At 52.7% G+C, this 21,659-nt stretch overlaps 3 protein-coding genes across 9 annotated transcripts; 2 read left to right on the top strand and 1 right to left on the bottom strand.

The window, feature by feature from the left end:
* Positions 1-12,364, top strand: Neurl4 (neuralized E3 ubiquitin protein ligase 4). 6 transcript variants are annotated; one of them, XM_046462038.2, is made up of 30 exons: positions 1-297; positions 1,118-1,562; positions 1,802-1,867; positions 1,990-2,018; positions 2,166-2,288; positions 2,449-2,560; positions 2,652-2,740; positions 3,860-3,932; positions 4,060-4,324; positions 4,580-4,761; positions 5,084-5,169; positions 5,293-5,455; positions 5,561-5,759; positions 5,841-5,917; positions 6,006-6,084; positions 6,683-6,858; positions 6,945-7,076; positions 7,400-7,545; positions 7,616-7,840; positions 7,939-8,037; positions 8,129-8,290; positions 8,452-8,616; positions 9,233-9,391; positions 9,736-9,915; positions 10,027-10,114; positions 10,215-10,322; positions 10,433-10,577; positions 10,732-10,844; positions 10,939-11,104; positions 11,679-12,364. In XM_046462038.2, the coding sequence occupies exons 1-30, from the start codon at positions 16-18 to the stop codon at positions 11,881-11,883; spliced, it is 4,539 nt and encodes a 1,512-aa protein (XP_046317994.1). In that variant the 5' UTR covers positions 1-15; the 3' UTR covers positions 11,884-12,364. The 6 variants fall into 6 exon arrangements, with proteins under 6 accessions (XP_046317994.1, XP_046317995.1, XP_046317990.1 ...); XM_046462039.2 differs by lacking the exon at positions 1,802-1,867; XM_046462034.2 differs by having other exon boundaries at positions 1,990-2,288; positions 6,683-6,852.
* A 164-nt stretch (positions 12,365-12,528) lies between these two features.
* Positions 12,529-15,225, top strand: Gps2 (G protein pathway suppressor 2). Of its 2 annotated transcripts, none has more exons than XM_058584884.1 (11): positions 12,529-12,644; positions 12,842-13,004; positions 13,323-13,432; positions 13,514-13,626; positions 13,756-13,835; positions 13,916-13,998; positions 14,193-14,346; positions 14,453-14,533; positions 14,621-14,700; positions 14,788-14,883; positions 15,044-15,225. In XM_058584884.1, exons 2-11 carry the CDS (start codon positions 12,911-12,913, stop codon positions 15,125-15,127), a joined length of 975 nt encoding a protein of 324 aa, XP_058440867.1. In that variant the 5' UTR covers positions 12,529-12,644; positions 12,842-12,910; the 3' UTR covers positions 15,128-15,225. The 2 variants fall into 2 exon arrangements, with proteins under 2 accessions (XP_058440867.1, XP_046317998.1); XM_046462042.2 differs by having other exon boundaries at positions 14,444-14,533.
* Positions 15,226-15,390: 165 nt separating this feature from the next.
* On the bottom strand, positions 15,391-20,295 carry Eif5a (eukaryotic translation initiation factor 5A). The gene is made up of 6 exons (XM_046462043.2): positions 20,144-20,295; positions 18,140-18,325; positions 16,684-16,788; positions 16,364-16,495; positions 16,203-16,276; positions 15,391-16,035 (listed from the first exon to the last, which is right to left on the bottom strand). The coding sequence occupies exons 2-5, from the start codon at positions 18,302-18,304 to the stop codon at positions 16,214-16,216; spliced, it is 465 nt and encodes a 154-aa protein (XP_046317999.1). The 5' UTR covers positions 18,305-18,325; positions 20,144-20,295; the 3' UTR covers positions 15,391-16,035; positions 16,203-16,213.
* Positions 20,296-21,659: the final 1,364 nt, after the last annotated feature.

Raw genomic sequence — 21,659 nt, 5'->3', positions numbered from 1 at the left:
CGGGTGTCAGCGGCGATGGCGGCGGGGTCGGGTGGGAGTGGGGGCTCTGGGGGAGGCCCCGGGCCAGGACCCGGCGGGGGTGGGGGCCCCTGCGGGAGCGGCCCAGGACCGGGGTCCAGCGGGGGTCTCGGCAGCGACGGGGAGCTGCACCCGCGCACAGGGCGCTTGGTGAGCCTCTCGGCCTGTGGGCGTACAGCGCGGCGGCAGCAGCCGGGCCAGGAGTTTAACCACGGGCTTGTATTGAGCCGGGAACCCTTGCGCGATGGACGCGTCTTCACCGTCCGCATCGATCGCAAGGTGCAGAGCTGGGACCACGGAACCGACATGTGGAGGTGGTGGGAGGGGAACAGGGGAAGATGGGGTAGGACAGCCAGAAAGCCCACATAACTGGGTACCGAGAGGGAACCGACAGATTGTAGGACACTAAGAGATGGGCAGGAGGAGAGCATGAAGCAGAAGCATTCGGTCTGGAGGAGACAAGGTGAGAGCTTGAGTTTCCTTAACACTCAGAAGCAAGGAGAGGGACACCTGCTCACCTACTAGAATGGCTAGGGAACAGGTCTCCCGGCCCAATATCTTGGTGGGTGGACGATGGAGAGATATCAGATATGTGATGAGAGGAGGGAGGAATACCAAGAAAAGAACAAACCACTGAAGGACAGTGGTTTCTCAGGTAGGGCCAGAAAGGTGTGTGATTTACTTGTCTTACAGAAAATTTGGGAGGAGAGTGAATCTGGGTGGAGCTTGATCCTAGAAGAGAATCAGACCAGGAAGAAGAGAGTGATATACAAGAGCAAAAGGCGTGGGCATAGGAAGCATGTGGTGGTTGAAGAGCCATAGAGACCCAGAGAAGTTAGAGGAGGTAGGAAGCTGGAACCAGAGAATTTAACCTGCTTAGTGTTTACCATGCTAAGCACCTGAGTTCAGGGCAGAGTTGCTAGGAGAGAGCAGGCCCAAATAATTAGAGGCAGGGTCTAGACTTATAGGTCTTCATCTCTGGATTATTGCCTCAGAGGTGGTGAGAGGGGAGCAGAGTGACCTGTGGAATGGGTTTTCCTAGCGGTGGGAGACCCAGTGATGGCCCATCCTAAATCTCTCTATACTACCCCCATCATAGGTCAACTCTTGGAGCGGCTCCATTGAAATTGGAGTGACATCGTTGGACCCCAGTGTGCTGGATTTCCCAAGCAGTGCTACGGGGCTGAAGGGGGGCTCGTGGGTAGTGTCAGGCTGCTCGGTGCTGAGGGATGGGCGCTCTGTGCTGGAAGAGTATGGCCAGGACTTGGACCAGCTTGGCGAAGGGGACCGTGTGGGTGTGGAGCGCACTGTTGCTGGAGAGCTGCGGCTCTGGGTGAATGGGCGGGATTGTGGTGTGGCTGCCACAGGCCTGCCCGCCCGTGTATGGGCTGTTGTGGACCTTTACGGCAAGTGCACCCAGATCACCGTGTTGCCCCCTGAGCCAGGCTTCAGCCCCCCTACTCCCATCCCTACACCTCCCCTGGAGCCTTTGGCCCCCCCTGAAGATTCTGTCTTGACGGAACAGGGGACCTCTGGGGATGAAGGTGAGAGAACACAGGGCCATGGTGGAGGGGTGAGGCAGTGGGTGTGGTTACAGGGTGGGGCAAATGCAGTAGTGATCAAGGCTGGGTGTGGGCAGGACCTTTCAGACCCTGAGTCTGTTACTGGGGAGATCAGGGGCTAGAGGAGAGGGTCTCCTGGATATGGGTCCTGAAGCAAGGGCTTTACGGCAAGTGCACCCAGATCACTGTGTTATTCCCCTCCCATCCTACCTGGTCCCCAGCCTTCATGGTGTCCCCAGCGCAGGCCCGACCGGAGACGTTTCCTAACAGCCTTGAGTCGCATAATGGTGAGGGCTTTGGGGAGGCTCTGGGAAGGGGAACGGGCAATGAGGGAGGGGCCTCAGGAGTGGGGTACGGAGAGAGAGAGTATAGAGCTTCATTTTGGCCCTTCTCCGTCCTCCTGATGTAGACTTTGCCAGCATGGAGCTCTCTGAGGTGGTGAGCAACGCCATCCTGTCTGCCTACAATGGGGGGCTCCTGAATGTGAACCTGAGCTCCCCACCCTCAGGGGATGGGCTGGGATCTAGTGGTGCTGCCACCTCGCCTATCCTTACTTCGAATGACGCTCTGCTCTTTCATGAGAAGTGTGGGACCCTCATCAAACTCAGCAACAATAATAAGACAGCTGAGCGCCGGAGGCCCCTGGATGAATTTAACAACGGGGTCGTCATGACAAACCGACCACTTCGGGACAATGAGATGTTTGAGGTGTGCAAGATCCTGGTTTGGCTGATGCCTCACCCTCTGGGAGCTAAAGATGGGGCTCAACCCTTGATGCCAAGAGGGTGGAGTCTTGGGAAGAACCAAGGGATTCCCTTCTCTGCACTTAACTTCTCTGCTCCTTCTGTTTATCATCACTCAATCCCAGATACGGATAGACAAGCTTGTGGATAAGTGGTCAGGCTCTATTGAGATTGGTGTCACCACCCACAACCCCAACAGCCTGGAGTACCCAGCCACCATGACCAACCTCCAGTCAGGTACCAACCCTGGGCAGCATGGGACAAATAGGCCTGGGGTTACTGAGGTGAAGGAAACCCATACCCTAACCAGGTATCCATTTTTGCTCAGGCACCATCATGATGAGCGGCTGTGGGATCCTAACCAATGGCAAGGGCACCCGCCGGGAGTACTGTGAATTTAGTCTGGATGAGCTGCAGGTGAGGATGGGGCACAGTGTTTTGGGTGATTCCAAGGGAAGGTCTGGGTACTTTGTGACCCTGCTTGGGTACCACATAAAGGTCTTTTCTATGGCCTAGAGCAAATCCCTTTGTGTTTGTATGAGGTCCCTTCTGAAAAGGCAGGGTTGCCCAATAGGCTCTAAAATGAGCCTAGTGGTAACATTTTTTTTCCTTTTTTTTTTTTTTTGCAGCGTGTGGATCAAACCCAGGGTTTTATAGATGCTAGGCAAGCATTCTATCACTGAGCTACATCTGAAGCCCCTGTGGCAGTTATTATGTATAGGGAAATTTAAAAGTTGCTTTAGTTAGCATTTTTCCTGCTATTGCGGCTGTGACCAGAAGACCTGACAACAATTTTAGAGGGGGAAGTTTATTTGGGAGCTCACGGTTTCAGAGTCCATAGATGGCCCACTCCATTGCTCTAGGCCAGAAGGGAGCCAGAATATCATAGTGGAAGAGTGGCAGAGGAAAGCAATTAGGAACATGGCAATAGGAAGCAGAGAGAGAGACTAAGCTCAGCTCACAAAATATATACCCCAAAGGCATGCCCCCAATTACCCATCTTCTCCAGTTATACTCTGCCTGAAGCAGTACTCATTAATCTCTATCAGGGGATTAATACACTACGGTTTTCATAACTATCATTTCACCTCTAAACTTCCTTTTTTTAAAATATATTTTTAGTTATAGATGGACACAATACCTTTATTTATTTTTATGTGGTGCTGAGGATTGAACCCAGTGCCTCATATGTGCAAGGCATGCGTTCTACCACTGAGCCACAGCCACAGCCCTCTAAACTTTCTTTTACTGTCTTATACATGACTTTTGAGGGGACACTTAATATTAAACCATAACAGAAGTTGATGTTTGTAAAATGGTTTAACTCTGTTCTTGACTTATATTGAGCATTCAGGAAATGTTGAAATTGCCATGTTTGGAAAACAGGGACCCAAGACCTGCCCTGCCTGTCCTCTAGGGTACTGAGACTCATGTGAATATCTTTGGGAACTGATTCCTATGGAAAAGTGAGATGAGAAGGCCCCAGGATTCTCTGTAGCTAGGTTCCATTCTGAGTTATTTTTCTTCTTTTAATAGGAGGGTGACCACATTGGCCTCACAAGGAAGTCCAATTCTGCTCTACACTTCTTCATTAATGGCATCGATCAGGGTAAGGGGATGCTCAGAGTAGGCTTCTGGCCCAGGACTACCATGGGGTCTAGACCTCATTCTTCTGCCTCTCTGGTGCTTGCTTTTCTTGTGTTTGATTCTTCTACCCTTATTTTCTTCTGCCACAGGTGTGGCTACCCCATTGACACCCCCAGTGGTGTATGGTGTGGTGGACTTGTATGGGATGGCTGTGAAAGTCACCATTGTTCATAACAACAACCACTCTGATCGACTCCGCCGGAACAATGCCATTCTGCGGGCGCTATCTCCTGAGGGTGCTCTCCGACGTGCTGCTCCTGCTGCCCAGGCAGAACCTGAGCGCCTGCTTTTCCACCCCAATTGTGGGCAGAAGGCAGCCATTACCCACGAGGGACGCACTGCCCTGAGGCCCCAGTATGGCCCATGGGTGGGGAGAAGCCTGCAGAAGAGGCTCTAATGGAATTGGGGGTGGGGGGTGGGATGGTGATGGGGGAAGCAGAAGGAATCTTGTCTGGGAAGTCCTAGACAGAAAGGTGGGAAGCCTCCCAGATCGTGAGGTCTGGTTGGTTGGCTTGGGGCAGTGGTTGATGGGTAGGTGTGACTGGGCTAAGCCTTGGCATATTCAAGAGTAGGTACTAGAATCTGAACTTCTCTTTGCTGTGTTCTCAGTGCCACTGATGACTTCAATCATGGAGTGGTGCTCAGCAGTAGAGCCCTACGGGACGGAGAGGTATTCCAGGTGCGCATAGACAAGATGGTGGACAAATGGGCTGGTTCCATTGAGATTGGTGTGACTACTCACAACCCTGCCTACCTCCAGTTGCCCTCCACCATGACCAACTTGCGCTCTGGTGAGTTCCCAAGAAGGGTAAAACTGCTAGGATAGGGTCCTAGGGAATAAGTTGTTCCTGCAGCTCTGACCCTTGTTCTCCAGCCGCTTTCTTCCTTATCACATGTATGATGATTTGTCCAGTGGCTGGGGAGTGCCACAAAGGCAGGGCCTGTCGTTACCTTTGGAAACTGCAGTTCTTCTTGTCCACTGAGAAGAAAGCCAAATCTCAAAGGAAAGCCACAGTGTGCTTTTAGTTTAGAGGAGTCTCATGGAGGATGCTTTGTAAAGGAAAGGAGCCCTGCCTTGCCCCTCATGTACTCTGCCATTCCTTTTCCTTGTAGGGACCTGGATGATGACTGGGAATGGGGTGATGCACAACGGGACAACCATCCTGGATGAATATGGGCACAACCTGGACCGCCTCAAGGTGGGAGAGTGGGTACATTGCCTGGGCGCAGCAGAAAGGGAGCCAGCAAGGTGGGGTGAATGCAGAACCATCCCAGGCCGGAACTCTGCCTGACTCCTCACTCCAGCCCCAACTTCTTCCAAGGCAGGGGACACGGTGGGTGTGGTGCGGCGAGAAGATGGGACTCTCCACTTCTTTGTCAATGGAATGACTCAGGGTCCTGCTGCCTGGAATGTACCCCCAGGCGTCTATGCTGTCGTCGATCTCTATGGCCAGGCAGCTCAGGCCACTATTGTGGATGACGTAGGTGAGGGCCTAGCTGGGCTAGGGCAGGAGGTGAGGGTGGCCATAGGAGGCCTTACCAAGCCTTAGAGACACCTGGAAGCCTAACAGGTGATGTCCATTCCTGCAGAGGTGCCTCCAGTCCCTGAGCCACTCCCTGAGGGAAACAACCAGGTATCTCCAAGCTCCCCATCCTCAGGGGCTGGAGGTTCTGACCTACGCTTCCACCAGCTGCATGGAAGTAATGCCGTCATTACTAATGGAGGTCGTACTGCACTCCGGCACAACTGCCGCAGCGAGTTCAATGATGCCATTGTCATTTCCAACCGGTCAGTCCCTGAACTTTTATATTCCCACTATACTTCTGCTTCCCTAAGTAGGACCTCAATGACTGCCACTTTCCCTGGCAGGGCCCTTCGGGATGGAGAGCTGTTTGAAATTGTCATTCAGAAGATGGTGGACCGCTGGTCAGGCTCCATTGAAGCTGGTGAGAGGGGTTATCTATGAGTGGGTTAGGGCATGTGGATGCCTGTATCCTGGAGAGTTAGCTTTGACCTTTCCCTGCTTCTTCCCAGGAGTTACTGCTATTCGACCCGAAGACCTCGAATTCCCCAACACCATGACAGACATTGACTATGATACATGGATGCTGAGGTTGGGTTGCCTTCTCTTGGGACCAGTTTGGTGGGGCTCAGTGGAGCTGGCTAGGTTCAGGGAATCAGGGTTTGGGCCTATAATGGTTACCAACAATGGCAGACTTAGGGGATATGACTGCCTCTTCTGTTAAATTTTGGGAATCCCTCTCCAGTCTTCAGGGGCTCCAGCCTCCTTCCTTTTAGGGGAGTCTTTGCTTTTCCTTGGGGAGATCTCAGGGCAAGGAGGACAGAATTATATGTTGGGCCAAGATCAAGACATATTCCTCCCCCACATCCAAGGCACTGGAGAGCTCTTTATTTATTTATTTTTTTTTGTTACTGAGGATTGAACCCACGGGCACTTAACCACTGAGCCCCATCCCCAGCCCTTTTTTATATTTCATTTAGAGATAGGTCTCTGATAAGTTGCTTAGAGCCTCACTACATTGCTGTGGCTGGCTTTGAACTTGTTATTCTGCCTCACCCTCCTGAGCAGCTGGGATTACAGGCATGTGCCACTGCTCCTGGCTGACTGGAGGGTTCTGACATGCAGAAACTGAGCAGGGGATGTGGGGATGAAGCAAGGAAGTTGACCCACCCCTTCTGCTGTTCCACAGTGGTACAGCCATCATGCAAGATGGTAACACAATGCGCAACAACTATGGGTGTGACCTGGATGCACTGGGCACAGGTGCACGCATTGGCATGATGCGAACTGCCAAGGGTGATCTGCACTACTTCATCAATGGCCAGGACCAAGGCGCTGCCTGCTCAGGATTGCCTCCGGGTAAAGGTGACTACTCTGTGGCTTCTGGCCAGCCACCCTCAGCTCAGGCTGCCTGGGCTCTCAGGTTTCTGACACCCTCCTTTCCTATGCAGAGGTGTATGCAGTAGTAGATCTCTATGGCCAATGTGTCCAAGTGTCTATCACCAATGCCACCGGCCCCATGGACAATAGCCTGGCGACTAGCAACACTGCCACTGAGAAGTCATTCCCCTTACACTCCCCAGGTACCTACTGTGGGCCTGAAGGATCCTGTTCAAGGATGCTACAGGATATGGGAGGGAACAGCCCCATAGGATAAGCAGTTAGGAGGGTTGGGGAGTATACCTGGAACATAGAACCTGGACACTTCCATGCCACCCAGGGGCTGCATACCATGCCTTAGCCATTCCAGGTTTGAAAATGATTCTTGTGGTGAAAAGACGGGTCAGGAGGTTCTGAGCAGTAATGATGGAGGGAGCCTTATTGTCTACTTGTTGTTTCATCTTAAAAGTTTTACTCTCTATACTATTTGAACTTGCCCTAATCTTACTCCTTTCTCTATCCATAGTGGCTGGTGTGGCTCACCGATTTCATAGTACTTGTGGCAAGAATGTCACTCTAGAGGAGGATGGCACAAGGGCAGTGCGTGCCACTGGCTATGCTCACGGCCTTGTCTTCAGCACCAAGGAGCTCAAGGCGGAGGAAGTTTTTGAGGTGGGCTGTGGAGATGGGTGGGGTGCTACTGGCCCATCATCATAGCCAACTAATGTTTTCTTTCTCATAGGTAAAAGTGGAAGAGCTAGATGAGAAATGGGCAGGTTCCCTCCGGCTAGGACTGACCACACTGGCACCAGGGGAAATGGGACCTGGAGCAGGCAGTGGCCCAGGGCTGCCGCCTTCCCTGCCAGAGCTCCGGACTAAGCCTACCTGGATGGTCTCCAGCTGTGAAGTGAGGCGTGATGGGCAGCTCCAGAGGATGAACTATGGCCGGAATCTAGAGAGACTTGGGGTGAAGCACCTGACTCTGGAGCAACTGGTGAGGGGTTGGGAATGGAGTGTCAGAGAGAGGTGGGCTGAACATTTGTCTTTTTCCCACGTTGGACCTAGGTGGGTAGCCGTGTAGGCATTCGTCGAGGAGCAGATGACACAATGCACATCCTGGTAGATGGAGAGGATATGGGGCCTGCAGCCACTGGCATTGCCAAGGTACACCGAATAGCTTCCTTGGGTCCTGAGAGTGGGCTCTGGGGTGGAAGCTTTGTGCTGATCTCTGACTTTCTGAGTCTTATATTTCTAGAATGTGTGGGCTGTATTGGATCTATATGGGCCAGTACGCAGTGTGTCCATTGTCAGTTCCACAAGGCTGGAGGAGCCAGAATGCACCCAACCTCCTTCCCCCAGCTCAGACACCGGCAGTGAAGGCGAGGAGGATGACGAGGGCGAGGATCATGGCCTGGGCGTAAGAGGCTACAGCAGGGGCTGCTGGCCAATTAATGGCCATTGTACACCAGATTCTCCAATTGCAGGGCAGAGGCTCACACTTGAGCTCTGTGTATGCTCCAGTGGGGTGGATCAGGCCTGCCATTGGCCCCTCATGCATTGTCTCTTCTTCCACACCAGGGCCAGAATCAAGTTGGTATTATGCCTGCAGCCTTTGAGTTCCTGGAGAACCATGGGAAGAATATCCTCTTGTCCAATGGAAACCATACAGCTACACGGGTGGCCAGCTATAATCAGGGCATCGTTGTCATCAGCCAGCCCCTGGTGCCCCAGCTGCTAGTCCAGGTGTGCCCTGCCTCCATGTTCCCAGCTCCTCTTGCTCCAGCCATGAACAACCCTCGGGAAAGGGCCTTTCTGCTGCAAAACAAAAGATATGTCAGAAGTTAGCCAGGTCAATGAAGCCCTTAGTAGCAAGAATCCTTATAGAGGTGATAGTAAGACCAAGGCTTAAAGAGGGGAGAGAGGGGGGCTGGGATTGTGGCTCAGCGGTAGAGTGCTCGCCTAGCACAGGTGGGCAGGACCCAGGTTCGATCCTCAGCACCATATAAAAATAAAGGCGTTGTGACCATCTACACCTAAAAGTAAATAAATAAATATTTAAAAAAAAAAAAAGAGGGGAGGGAGAGGGACTGGGGTTGTAGCTCAGTGGTTGAGGGCTTGCCTGGCATGTGTGAGGATGCCAATAAAGATATTGTGTCCATCTACAACTAAAAAAAAAATATTTAAAAAAATATGACTTTATAGTTTCTGGTCTCTCCAAGAATCAGAAAGGACAGTGGCCCAGGCAACTCTTTTGGAAGTATATTCCCTTCCTGGCTGGGGTGAGATCCTTGTTCTGCAGTGCAGGTAGGTGGCCTCTGCCCAGAAGGCTGTGATTGTGGAGTAGTTCCTTCTCCTGTAGGTGCGGATAGACTCCCTGAACCGACAGTGGACATCCTCCCTTGTCCTGGGAGTCATCACCTGCCCACCTGAGAGGCTCAACTTCCCTGCTTCTGCTTGTGCCCTCAAACGGGCAGCCTGGCTACTGCGGGGCCGTGGTGTCTTCCACAATGGTCTCAAGGTGAGTGAGGGAGAAGAGAGAGAGGGTCAGGTCTCTTGAGTAGGGAGGAGTTGGACAAAAGGAAGAAGTAGAACTCATAGTCCTGGTTGTAGGATAGCAGATCCGAAGAGGGTGGAAGTTGGTGGGGGGCAGGGGCAAGGGTATGAGTGTCCTTATCTGGTCAGTCTCAGCCCTACTGCTTCCTCCTACGCAGTTGACAGTATTACAGTTATGGAAGTGGGGGTAGAGCCTAGGCAGTGAGCAAGGTTGGAGACAAAGCCCAGGGACAGAAAACTGAAAGCAGAGTGAAAGGTGGGATGTCTGCTGGTGATGGAAGTCTGAAGACAGTAGGTCTCTCCTCCCAGATCTGTGAGAAGTTTGGGCCAAATCTGGACACATGTCCTGAAGGCACCATCCTGGGACTGCGGCTAGACAGCTCTGGAGGATTGCATCTCCATGTCAATGGGGTGGACCATGGGGTAGCTGTGCCAGATGTGCCCCAGCCTTGTCATGCACTTGTGGACCTCTATGGGCAGTGTGAGCAGGTTAGTGGCAATGGGGGAGGCAGTGCCTGGGAGACTGGGAAGTTGAGGTACATAAATCAGCAGCCCTTGGGGGTTGAGAAAGCTTTGGCTGACCACCCCTTTCCTCTACAGGTGACAATTGTGAGCCCTGAACCAGGGGCTGCCAGTGGAAAGAGTGCTGGAACCCAAGGGGACATGGAAAAAGCAGACATGGTGGATGGTGTGCCAACCTGAAGGGACCAAGATCCTACACCCCCACCTGCCCCATTCCAATCCTTCTAGCCCAGCTTCTGTGACCTCTGCCCCCTCTATTCCCTCAGGTATTAAAGAGAGCGTGTGCTGGGGTCCACAGCCTGCTGCTAGCCCTCTAAAGAGTTGCGAGTATCATGCCCTTTGCTCCCGCTTCCAAGAATTGCTGCTGCTTCCTGGTGAGTCCCTGCCCCCCAGAATTTGCCTCATTTCTATGGCCAGCTGGAGGGCAGCAGCAGGACCCAGGGTGGGAACCATAGCACCAAGCTGGACACTCACTGTCCCACAGAGGATTATTTCATACCTCCGCCGAAACGTAGCCTGTGCTACTGTGAGTCTTGTCGGAAGCTTCGAGGAGATGAGACCCATAGGCGCCGAGGGGAGCCTCCCCGGGAATACGCCCTGCCCTTTGGCTGGTGCAGGTTCAACCTCAGGTATGTATGAGCCAAAGCCATACATGTTCCCTATTGCTTTTTGCCCTCATAAGAGAGTCCCAGCGGGTGCATGTAAAAACTGGTAGAACTTCCTGAGTAGGGAATGACCTTGGGAAGCCAGTGACCTTTGTCCTGTCTGCTTTTGTTCTCTTAGAGTGAATCCCCATCTGGAAGCTGGGACACTAACCAAGAAGTGGCACATGGCATATCATGGGAGCAATGTGGCAGCTGTACGGAGAGTGCTGGACCGAGGGGAGCTGGGAGCAGGTACTGTAGAGCAAGCAGGGACAGGGAAGCCCTAGCTTGGGGTCCCTGGGAGGAATCACAAGGGCCATCCTGACCCACCCAGCTCTCCTTGCAGGTACTGCCTCCATCCTGAGTTGCCGGCCCTTGAAGGGAGAACCTGGGGTGGGGTTTGAGGAGCCTGGTGAGAACTGTGCACCTCCCCGGGAGGAGCAGCCCCCTCCAGTGCTGCTTTCCCCCTCCCTTCAATATGCTGGGGCCGAGACCCTAGCCTCCAAAGTGCAGTGAGTACACAAGATGGGGGGGGGGGTGGCTCTGGGGTTTTCAACCTAGACGGGGTCCTAGAACCTCTTGGATCCTCATGATTTGTCTCCCATCTCATACCCTGGCTTGTTAGTTGCTCCTCCATCTGAGCCCTTTCTTCACTCATTCATTGAAGGTACCACTTACCACATGCTATCTGAGTGAAGGAGAAAGGAACCTTACTCTGTTGTAACTTACCTTCTCTAGAATGTTTATACATAATGAGTCTTTAGGATTTTTAAGGGTGAAAAGTAGTGTGGAAACAAAAGGAGAGTGGAGTGATAAGCATTGCGCTTGGAGTGGGCATATTAAATAGGATGTCAGGATAGGCGTTCATTAAAAGGTGAGGTTTGAGCAAAGCTATGAGGAGGGCAGGGAAGGAGATTGCTAAGCAGTCTTTGGGGAGGAAAAGCATTGCAAGTAGAAAACTGCTGGAATTTAGCACTTAGTGATGAGAATACTTCCAAGGAACAGCAGGCCTGTGTGGTGAGCAGTTAGGAAGGTGGAATGGTGAGGGGGCCAAAGGCCTCACTCTTGGCTTCTACTTTTTGACAGATTCCGGGATCCCAAATCCCAGCGGACGCACCAGGCTCAGGTGGCGTTCCAGGTGTGTGTGCGTCCTGGCTCCTACACCCCTGGCCCCCCTTCTGCTGCCCTCAGAGAACCTCCTGACCCTCACTTCAGCCCAGCAGAACTTGAGTGGGTCACTAAGGAGAAGGGGGCCACACTCCTCTATGCGCTCCTGGTGCGGGTGGAATGAAGGGTGAGACACCACTATACTACAAGCACAGTCGGGCCTCGGCCCTGGACTCTGAGTGATGACTGCCATCACCTCATTCCAGTGACTCACGGCATGCACAGGTGCTGTCCTAGCAGACGCAGGACAGATTCAGAAAGGAAGTGGAGCACCTCTCCATGTCCAGGGGTCCAGCACAGCTTCCTCTAACGAGAGGGAGCTCGTGGGGAGCCCATTCCAGGCCCTGGGTCCTTCCTTCATGCACTGATTTGGGGAACACGACTCCCTGTTACTCCCCTCCCCAACATCACTTAATTTATTTCCGTTTTTGTTTCTGGTTACTGTGAATCCCAGAGGAGTCTCTCCCTGAGCCCACACGAAGCTGCTTTTTCCGGGGCCATCGGGCGGGAGTGGGGAAGGAAGGAAGGGCGGGGGAAGCCGCGGGCCCTCTGTACAGTTGTTACCGACTGATTTCTAAGGAGCCAATAAATACGGTCTCAGAGCATCCGCCTCAGCCTCTGTCTCGCGCGCCCCCAAGAGCCCGCGGTCCCAGGGCTGCCCGGTGAAATGAAGGGCTGCTGGCACGCAGCTGGAGCCTGCCCAGATCCCAGCTGCCACAACCGAGTTTGGACTCGCGGGCATCCGTCCCCGCGCGCTTCCGTATTTCCTTCCTGTCCAACCCACAAGGCTGGTCGCCGCCGTGACTCCGGAAGGATTCGTTCGGGCCGCCGGATGTGACGCTAAGGCCAAGGCGCGCCAGAGGCCGCGGAGAGAGCATCTAGAAGGTGAGTAGGTAGGGGTCGATACCCCGGGGGTTCGAGGGAGGGGCGGGGGCGCCGAACCATGGACCCTGTGCGGCCATCATGCGCTGGGGCTGTGACCCGGCAGAGCTGCGTGCCCCCGAAACACGTGACCCGGTCCGAGAGCTGACCGCGCCGACAGGCTTCCGCCTCGTCCCTGCTCAGTTTCCGCCTCCCTGCAGGCACCGTCTGAGGTCTGGCAGTCAGTGACAGAGCCGGGCGCCCGCGGTCCGAGCGCCTCCGACAGCACCATGCCCGCGCTCCTGGAACGTCCCAAGCTTTCCAACGCCATGGCCAGGGCGCTGCACCGGCACATCATGATGGAGCGGGAGCGCAAGCGGCAGGGTGAGCTGGGGCCAGAGCGATAGAACATACGCATGGCTAAGGTGTCTCAGCTGCCCCAGGACTACCCCCACCCACGGGCTGAGCAGTGCAGTGCGCCCGCAGGCGAAGCTAGAGGGAGGGAGGAAACAGCCCCCCATTAGTGTGGGAGTAGAGGCCTGGTCCAAGTTCCAGAAGCCAGAGATGGGTAGGACCTTGGAGAGCTACTGCCAAGTTCACAAGTGGTGGGATAATGGCGGGATAAGTGGCCTTTGCCGATTTTCAGTCTCAAAAAACATTAGTTTCACCACCCTGCCACTTCATTTTGGCTGATTTTTCCAGAGGAGGAAGAGGTGGACAAGATGATGGAACAGAAGATGAAGGAAGAACAGGAGAGAAGAAAGAAAAAGGAGATGGAAGAGAGAATGTCACTAGAGGAGACCAAGGAACAAGTAAGCTGTCCCTGATTGCTCCAAGCTCTGGCTTTTTCCCTTGGTTCTCCCTGTCTTATCTCCTTTCCCCTTCCCTTCCAGATTCTCAAGTTGCAGGAAAAGCTTTTGGCCCTACAGGAAGAGAAGCACCAACTTTTTTTGCAGCTCAAGAAAGTTTTACATGAGGAAGAAAAACGGAGGCGAAAGGAGCAGAGGTGGGATCGGATCAGAGAGCTAAAAGTAAAATTGGGATAAGGTGGATTGGGTAACAAAAGAATCAATGTTTAATGGCAAAAAGGGGGTAACTGCCCTTTGGTTTTCACCTGTCCTTCCTTTCACTCCAGTGACCTGACCACTTTGACATCAGCTGCATACCAGCAGAGCCTGACTGTTCACACAGGAACTCACCTCCTCAGCATGCAGGGTAAGGACTAAAGAAACCATTTGACAGAAAATGGCTCCTCTTGGAGGTTGAGGCATCACAAAATCCCTCTCCCTTTCTAGGGAGCCCTGGAGGACATAATCGCCCAGGCACCCTCATGGCAGCTGACAGAGCTAAACAGATGTTTGGACCCCAAGTACTCACGGTGAGAAAAATGGATTTGAGTGTATAGCTCTATTTCTTCTCTTTACTGCTTCATCCCAGGCATCCTGGTCACCAGTGTTCAAGTCACAAACATAACCAAGCACTTATTGAAAGGGCAAGTAGGGCAACGATGTATACAGAAGTCCTTGAGTTTGTTTTTAAGGACTTTACAATCAGTTCTCCCTTCCTCCTTAGACCCGGCACTATGTGGGCTCAGCAGCTGCTTTCCCAGGGACTCCAGAGCATGGGCAATTCCAAGGAAGTCCAGGTGGTGCTTATGGGACTGCTCAGCCCCCACCTCACTATGGACCCACACAGCCAGCCTATAGTCCTAGTCAGCAGCTCAGAGGTGAGTAATGGGAAGAATGGGGTGGCTTTCCTGAAAGCCCACAGGTAAGGGTAGAGCAAAAAGAAATTCTAACGGGCATGCCTCCTCCCTTCCTCAGCGCCTTCAGCGTTTCCTGCAGTGCAGTACCTATCTCAGCCACAGCCACAGCCCTATGCCGTGCATGGCCACTTTCAGCCCACCCAAACAGGTGATAATATCCTAGGCAGGAACCCCTAGCTCCACAGGTCCTACCTGCCTCATTCTCTTCTTTCACACACCTCTCTTCCCCACGTAGGGTTCCTCCAGCCTGGTGGTGCCCTGTCCTTGCAAAAGCAGATGGAGCATGCTAACCAGCAGACTGGCTTCTCTGACTCAGTAAGTAAAGGGCCTTGGGAGGTTGGAGGAAGGGCTAGGCTTAAGGGGATCCCCAGTGTGCTTCAGGCAACTTTTTGTCCTCTGCAGTCCTCCCTGCGCCCCATGCACCCCCAGGCTCTGCATCCAGCCCCTGGACTCCTTGCCTCCCCCCAGCTCCCTGTGCAGATGCAACCAGCAGGAAAGGTAAGGATGGTAACCAATATCCCAACACTACCAAGCAAACAGGATAGGTGGCTCACACTTTTTGGTTGTCCCCTCCTCCTTCAGTGTGTGTATCAGGAGGGATGTTAAGTGGAAGGGAGGGTATATTCACTGACAAAACCCTCCTTTCATCACCATCCAGTCAGGCTTTGCCACTACCAGCCAACCTGGCCCTCGGCTCCCCTTCATCCAACACAGCCAGAACCCAAGATTCTACCACAAGTGACCATCAAATTATGTCTTCAACCCCATCCCTCCATCCCCCATGAGTGAGGGTCTTTATTCCCTTTATGTCCCAGGCCAATAAAATCTACCTGCCACTGCCCCTGGCTGCTGCTGTTTGTGTCACTTCCCATCCAGCTGTCTGGAATATGCCTAGGCTGCTTGGAGGGTGGGGGGGATGGCTGGTAGATTAACAAGTCTATTCTGCCAATTATTTCCAGTCAACAAATACCCATTTAATTCAAATAAGCAGCTGACTTGGGGGGCTTCATATTAAACTTGTAGTTTTATTCAGGTTTGATTTTTAACAAATGTGTCGGGGAGAGAGCCCGCAGGAAAGGGTAAAGCCCATAGGGGCAGGGCCCTCCCAGATGCCTGAGGAGGGGGCAGGTCCCCTCCCCTCTCCTCCTCTTCCCTCCCCAATGAAGGGATTTGGGGAGAGATACAGGCAGGGGAGGGGGCTGGTCCCTGTTCTGTAGGGTTGGTGCTTGGTTGAAAGGGCTATGGGGGAATAGGGGACCAGACCAAGGACAAGTGGGGGGTAAGGACACAAGGACCATTTGCCAGAATCCACAGCTTTCTGATTCCAAATTGAATTAAAAAAAAAAAAAAGAAAAAAAAAAAAAAAACTAAACCACAAGCAGTACCCATCCTTTCTCCCCCACCAGGACTGTAGTGCAAGGGGAGAAAAGGAAGGCAGCTTCACCAAGGCCATGGCTCCCTTGCTCCTGGCCAAGGGAGCTAGGTGAAGGGCAGGGGCTCCCCGACAGATTGAGGGGGTGGGGGAAAACCAAAATAAAACGTCAAATAAATTGTGTAGGAGTCGTCCAGCCAAGGGTCCAGCCACAGCAGGACCTGGCTGGGGGAGGGGCCTCTGCAGGCTCGAGGATCGCTGCTGCCACCACTGCCACCCTGAGTAAGAGACAAACCAAGTAAAACAGAATAATTAATACCTTCAACAAGGGTGGAGAGAACAGGACCAGGAGACAGAAAGCAAGCCTGGCATGATTAAAAGATCAGAAATAAATTTGATGAGAACAAAATATGTAAAGGGGGACAGTGGGGGCTTTGTCACTCACCTGGGAGCCAGTTATTTTGCCATGGCCTTGATTGCAACAGCTGCCTCCTCTGTCATGGCAGACAGCACCGTGATCTGGAGAAGAAAAAAGGATAGTTAGGAGATACCTGAAGTTGGAGAAACAGCAAAGCTGAGCATACAAGGGAGAAGAGAACAGCATACCAGGATCTCTTCTCCACAGTCATACTTCTGCTCAATCTCCTTGCCGAGGTCTCCCTCGGGCAGACGAAGGTCCTCTCGCACCTCCCCACTGTCCTGGAGCAGTGATAGGTACCCATCCTGGATGCCAATCAGCTGGGGGCAAACAGAGAAGGAAGTTGAAGACAGGCCCAGGTAGGCTGAGGATAAAGGGTCTGATGAACAATTTGGAACAAGAGCAAAATATCAAATACCCTCTCTCCCTCCTCTCCCACAACTTCTGGTCAATCTGTATTTTGCACCCATGAACCACTAACCCATCCTCATCCTGTACACCTACATACCTGGAAGTCATTCCTTTTGATGTTGGGAACATCCATATTATGAGTTGACGGGCAGATATCTTCATATTTCTTCCCAGTAAAGATGTCAATACCAACCAGGTGGACCTGTGTATATGCATCACAAAGAGAAACCCAACCAACTCTAGGACGGAGGAGATAAAGGCTCATGTAGTTACTAGCTGATGAAGGAAGTCAGTCTACCTTGTTATGGCAAAGACAAGCAAAGTTGGAAATGAACCAAGAAATACTAAAGCCAAAAACAAAAAACAAATTCTGAGGCTAAAAGACCACCAAAGGTCAAGGTGGTAGAGCAGGTGTAGGGAAGTCCATTACCTTATCAGAAAACACTGACAGAGAATGTTAGGAGCCGAGGGAGGAATCCTTGGCAAAAGTCTGGAAGAGTTTCTGGACACCCATGTAAGGGGCTGAGAATTTTGAGAATAAGGTAGAAGGGGGAAAAAAGTCTGTTAAAAGAATTGGGGATGGGGCTGGGGATGTGGCTCAAGCGGTAGCGCGCTCGCCTGGCATGCGTGCGGCCCGGGTTCGATCCTCAGCACCACATACAAACAAAGATGTTGTGTCCATCGAGAACTTAAAAAAATAAACATTAAAAAATTATCTCTTAAAAAAAAAAAAAAAAAAAAAAAAAATTGGGGAAAAACAAACTTCAAGATCAAAAAGAACTACGTATAGTTAGGGAGTAAGAAAACTAGAGAAAGCTACACATTAGCAGGATCAATGTCAAGTCCATAAAACCACAAGAAATTCAACAAGAATGAATCAGGTTTAATTTCTGAGGAAAAAGAAAAACTCTGAGGTGACAAGGGAAGCACTAGTGAGAACACTAAGACCAGAGAAAACAGGGAGGCTCAAGGAATTCAAGGAGTGGGCATGGGCAGGTAGAGGGAAATGGAGACTGCATCAGAATTCCAAAGGGAAAGGTAGAACTGCAGAAAGAAGCAGTTGAAAAGCAGAAGTTTGAAAATTCAAGCACACTGGAGCCTTTCAAGGGAATGCTACAGTCTGTGTTAGGACCAGAGAAATTCACCAAGCATAGTGATGTAAACAGTACCTAACAAAGGCCCAAGGAAGAAACAAAAAAAGTGAATGCCAAGACCAAGGAAGAAACAGCTGAACAGCCAGAGCATAAAGGACTGAAGAAAAGTCAAAGGACCATGAAGAAATGTCAAGAGACTGGCACAAAGATGGAGAAAAAGGACTACCAGACAATGATGGGGGTACAAAAGGAGGCTGAAGGCTGGGAGCAGGTGTAGTCTGAATGGGTATAAGGGCTGAGTGCTAAACAAAAGGACTAAGACAACAAACAAACAAACAAAAAACCCAAAAAACCCCACACACAACTAAAGGCAGGCAGGGGTCAGGACTGAAGGCAGCTTGCTGCCAGAAGCCCTATGTATATATGAGGTGTGGGGAAGGTAACATGTGAAAGTCTAACCTTGGCATGGCCATGCTTGCCAGTCTTCGAAGTAGACATCTCGACGATCTTACAAGGCCGGCCTTTGAGCACCACAAAGCCATTCTTACGTAATGCTGAGCACTGCATTGGGAAGGTGGCTGAGGCCCCCGCATCTCCTGTCTCGAAGTCCAAATCATCTGCCATTTTAAGAGGCTTCGATTCCAACTAAAGCCAAGAAGAGAACTGGGGTCAGTAAAGATAGAAGTTAACAGGACCTCTAATCTATTCCATTTCTCTCTGGAAACACTGCTGTTTTCCCCAACCCCTTATTCCACTATCCACCTATAATAAAAGTCAAAATTCTCGGACTAACTACCGACTGGGGTCAAATACACTGGAGAACTGGTGTGTGTAAGTAACGGTGGAATAGCTGGATCCTCCCCCAAATTAAAGTTCAAGTGGTACCTGGGAAAGGAAAGATCCAGGGACTTAAGTCCTACTTCCTGGGGTGGGGAGGACTCAGGTGTTACTTGCCACTGAAACCAACCACCCCTCTTCCCCACACTTAGCCAGAGCTATAATTAGGTGAGCAGCTATGAGCCAGCAAAAGGGTGGGGCTAATGTGTGTAGGGGGAGGGTGGAAACCGGAGGACAAGGCCCCACCCGGCTGTTACACCCCCCCCACCCCTATCCACACACAAGCCAGTCACTGGTACAGGAAACCACAAGGCCTCTTTGGGGGATTCCCGCCTCTCCAACATGCACTTGCAGTCAAGGGGGTGAAAGTAGTTTCCTAAACCATCCCCCTGCCAAACACCTCGATCTCAGTTCCCAAAGGGAACCCAGCATCTCCTCGAGGGCCCGCCCACTTTTCCCAGGATGCATCGGTGCTGTCGACTTTTTAGGCCCGGCCTGTGCAGTCAGAAAGTGAGAGAGTAGGGGGTGGTGAATGACAATAAAATGAAAGCGAAGGGTTGGTAGTAGTGAGTAGTAAAAATCACACTAGGCCGAGAATTAGGAACTCTAAAACCAAGTTACTCCCAATACTAGACACGAGAAAGACTATTAGTGACAAAGTGAAGACAGCATATCATGGTGGGGAACTCATCTGTCCCGGACTTTAAGGCGCTGTTGGCACGTGCCTAGAGAGGAGAACTCATGTCCAATCGCTCTTAGTTTCCCAATTTCTCCGGGTCTCGCAGTTGTAAGAGTGCCACTTACACCTGGCTGACCGCCTCACTTCACGTGAAGACTGGGAGAAAAGCTCCAGGCGCCCATGAGGCTGAGGAACGCTAACATATGCCTGCAGCTGGCCCTCCGGGGTGATCGAAAACTAGTCCTTAAGGTTCTCCCACTATCCAAAATTCCAGGTTCCCTCTGACGCCCGGGAGGACGAGCTCTCCCTGCGCCGGGGGTTGCCGGCTCCCGCCCACCATGTGGCCGCCCGGGGCTTCCGGTGGCCGGGACCTGGGGGGAGGGGTCCCCGCGCTGCCATGCGGACCCGGTCCACATTCGGCCATGCGGCCTCCGACCCCGAGGGCAGCTTGCCATGGGGGGCACTTCCGGTGCCGCGAGTGCCCCCTCCCCAAACGCTGCGCCAGGCCGGCGACTCGCTGCCTCCCCTCCCCCCGCCAACCCCCCCTTCACATGCGCTCTCACGGAACAGCCCCCTCCCCCACCTCACGTGGCCGCGCGGTGCCCGGTCCTCAACGACCCTGGGACCCTTGACCCGACGGGGCTGATCTGGCCCCCGTCCCTCTCCCCGGAGCAGCCGCCTGGAGGCCTCTCCCGCGTGGCGGCCTCGCGGCTCGCCGTCCCCCGCCCTGCATCGCTCCAACGTCACCCGGCCGGCCCCAACCGTCACCCCGCGCGCCAACCGGGCCGCGCGCCCGCGCCTCTCCATACCTCGCGCCGCTCCCCGACCAAACCCATGCGGTGGTGGCCGCCGCTCCCTTCTGCCCCCTCCCCGACCCCCGTATAGTTCCATCTCTCCTTCCCTGCTCAAGCAGAGGTTCCGCGCAGGCGCGTCCTGCCCGCTCTCACCTCGCGCGAACGCAATGACTCGACCCCGTCCGCTCGCCGCGGCCCAACCGCTGCCTCCGAGCCCGCTACCGCCGCCGCCGCCGCCTCTACCGCCGCCGCCGCCGCTGCTGCACACGGGTCTTAGTACGCAGGCGCCGACTCCCCACTGACCAACCAAGCAGCCCTATGACAGCCGCGCAAGCGTGCTCTCCGGCTCCTCCGCCCTCCACCCCCGCACTGCGCAAGCGCAAAGACCCTCCCCGATCTCCACCCTCTTCCCACCTACCCATCCAATGACGCGCAGACGTGACCCCGCCCCTCACAAAACCTGAACCCCTCCAACCTGTCAGCAACGCGCAGGCGCACCCGGTTTTTTAATCCCTTCAACCTCCTCGTCCCTCCCCTAGATAAACCACCCGCCCAATCCGACTGTATTCGCGCCTGCGCAATAAGGAGCACTGCACTCCACACCCTCTGAAGGAAACGCCTCGGTTTCAAAACGCATGCGTCTTGAGAATCTTAAACGCCCCTTCCACCTCAGACGTCGTTTGTACGCTGGGCGTTGAAAAGACCACGCCACTGTACCGCTTGCGGGGTCTAGGACGCATGCGTCTTAGGAAATGCCCCACCTCGGCTTTAACTGGACTTAAACGACCCACACGTTTCAGAAAACGCGCTGTGGGCTGGGCCCCTTGCCTCAGAGTCCTTGCTCTCAGTTCCACACATGCGCGAGAGATCGCTTTTCGCTCCACTCATTTAGCGCGATGTGTGGTCGGGTTACCACCCATCTCAGCTTCAGTTCTCATCTACGACTCTGCTCTACCATAGAGTTTCGCTGGAAAGACAGAGCGGTCCCGTACCAGCCACCATCTTGTTTAAGTCCAGGTCTGCGTTCCTCCCTGTGGCTTCCATAGAAACAGTTCTATGCCAGATCCCAAATAAAGAGACATAGCGTTTTTCCAATCTGCTGTCTGCGGTTTCCAAAGAATTATCTACAATCCCCTTAGAAAAATTTTATCTGTAAAGAAGAGTAATATGTTACATTGCATTGACATTCTCTAAATCATAAAAGATGACTAAGAAACTGGAAACGACCTTTCCCACTCGGAGTTTATTTCCCTGTTGCTTGTCTTAGGAAAGAATGCTGCTGCTATTCCAGAAACATTTTAGTTTTCCTCTAGTTCCTACGTTTCCCACTATGGCCTTGACTACCTTGATATGCCCGTTAGGTGGATAGCAGTACTGTCAAGCGACTAAAGATCTGATCGTGGAACCTCAAACCCTGAATCTGGTTCTTGTTTGTGGCTTTTAGAAATTACTTAAAATCGTTCTGTCTTAATTTTCTTCCCGTAAAATGAGGGAAATAATGCTGTCTAAACTTCTAATTCACCAGGGTGTAAAAACCCCGTGAAATGTGTGAACTGAAATGTGTGAACTGCAAACACGAGCTTGAATTACTACATTTGTGTAGCACATTACACTATCACCTCCAGATCTTTCCATTCAGTTTTCTGAAATTCCTGTCCTTTGCCCAAAC

Source organism: Marmota monax, unplaced genomic scaffold, assembly GCF_021218885.2.
Source record: "Marmota monax isolate L192 unplaced genomic scaffold, Marmota_monax_Labrador192_F-V1.1 WCK01_AAM20220418_F8-fsc00392, whole genome shotgun sequence".
Taxonomy (NCBI): domain Eukaryota; kingdom Metazoa; phylum Chordata; class Mammalia; order Rodentia; family Sciuridae; genus Marmota; species Marmota monax.
Note: the sequence above shows the minus strand (reverse complement) of the source record. Positions and strands in the feature narration are given on the sequence as shown.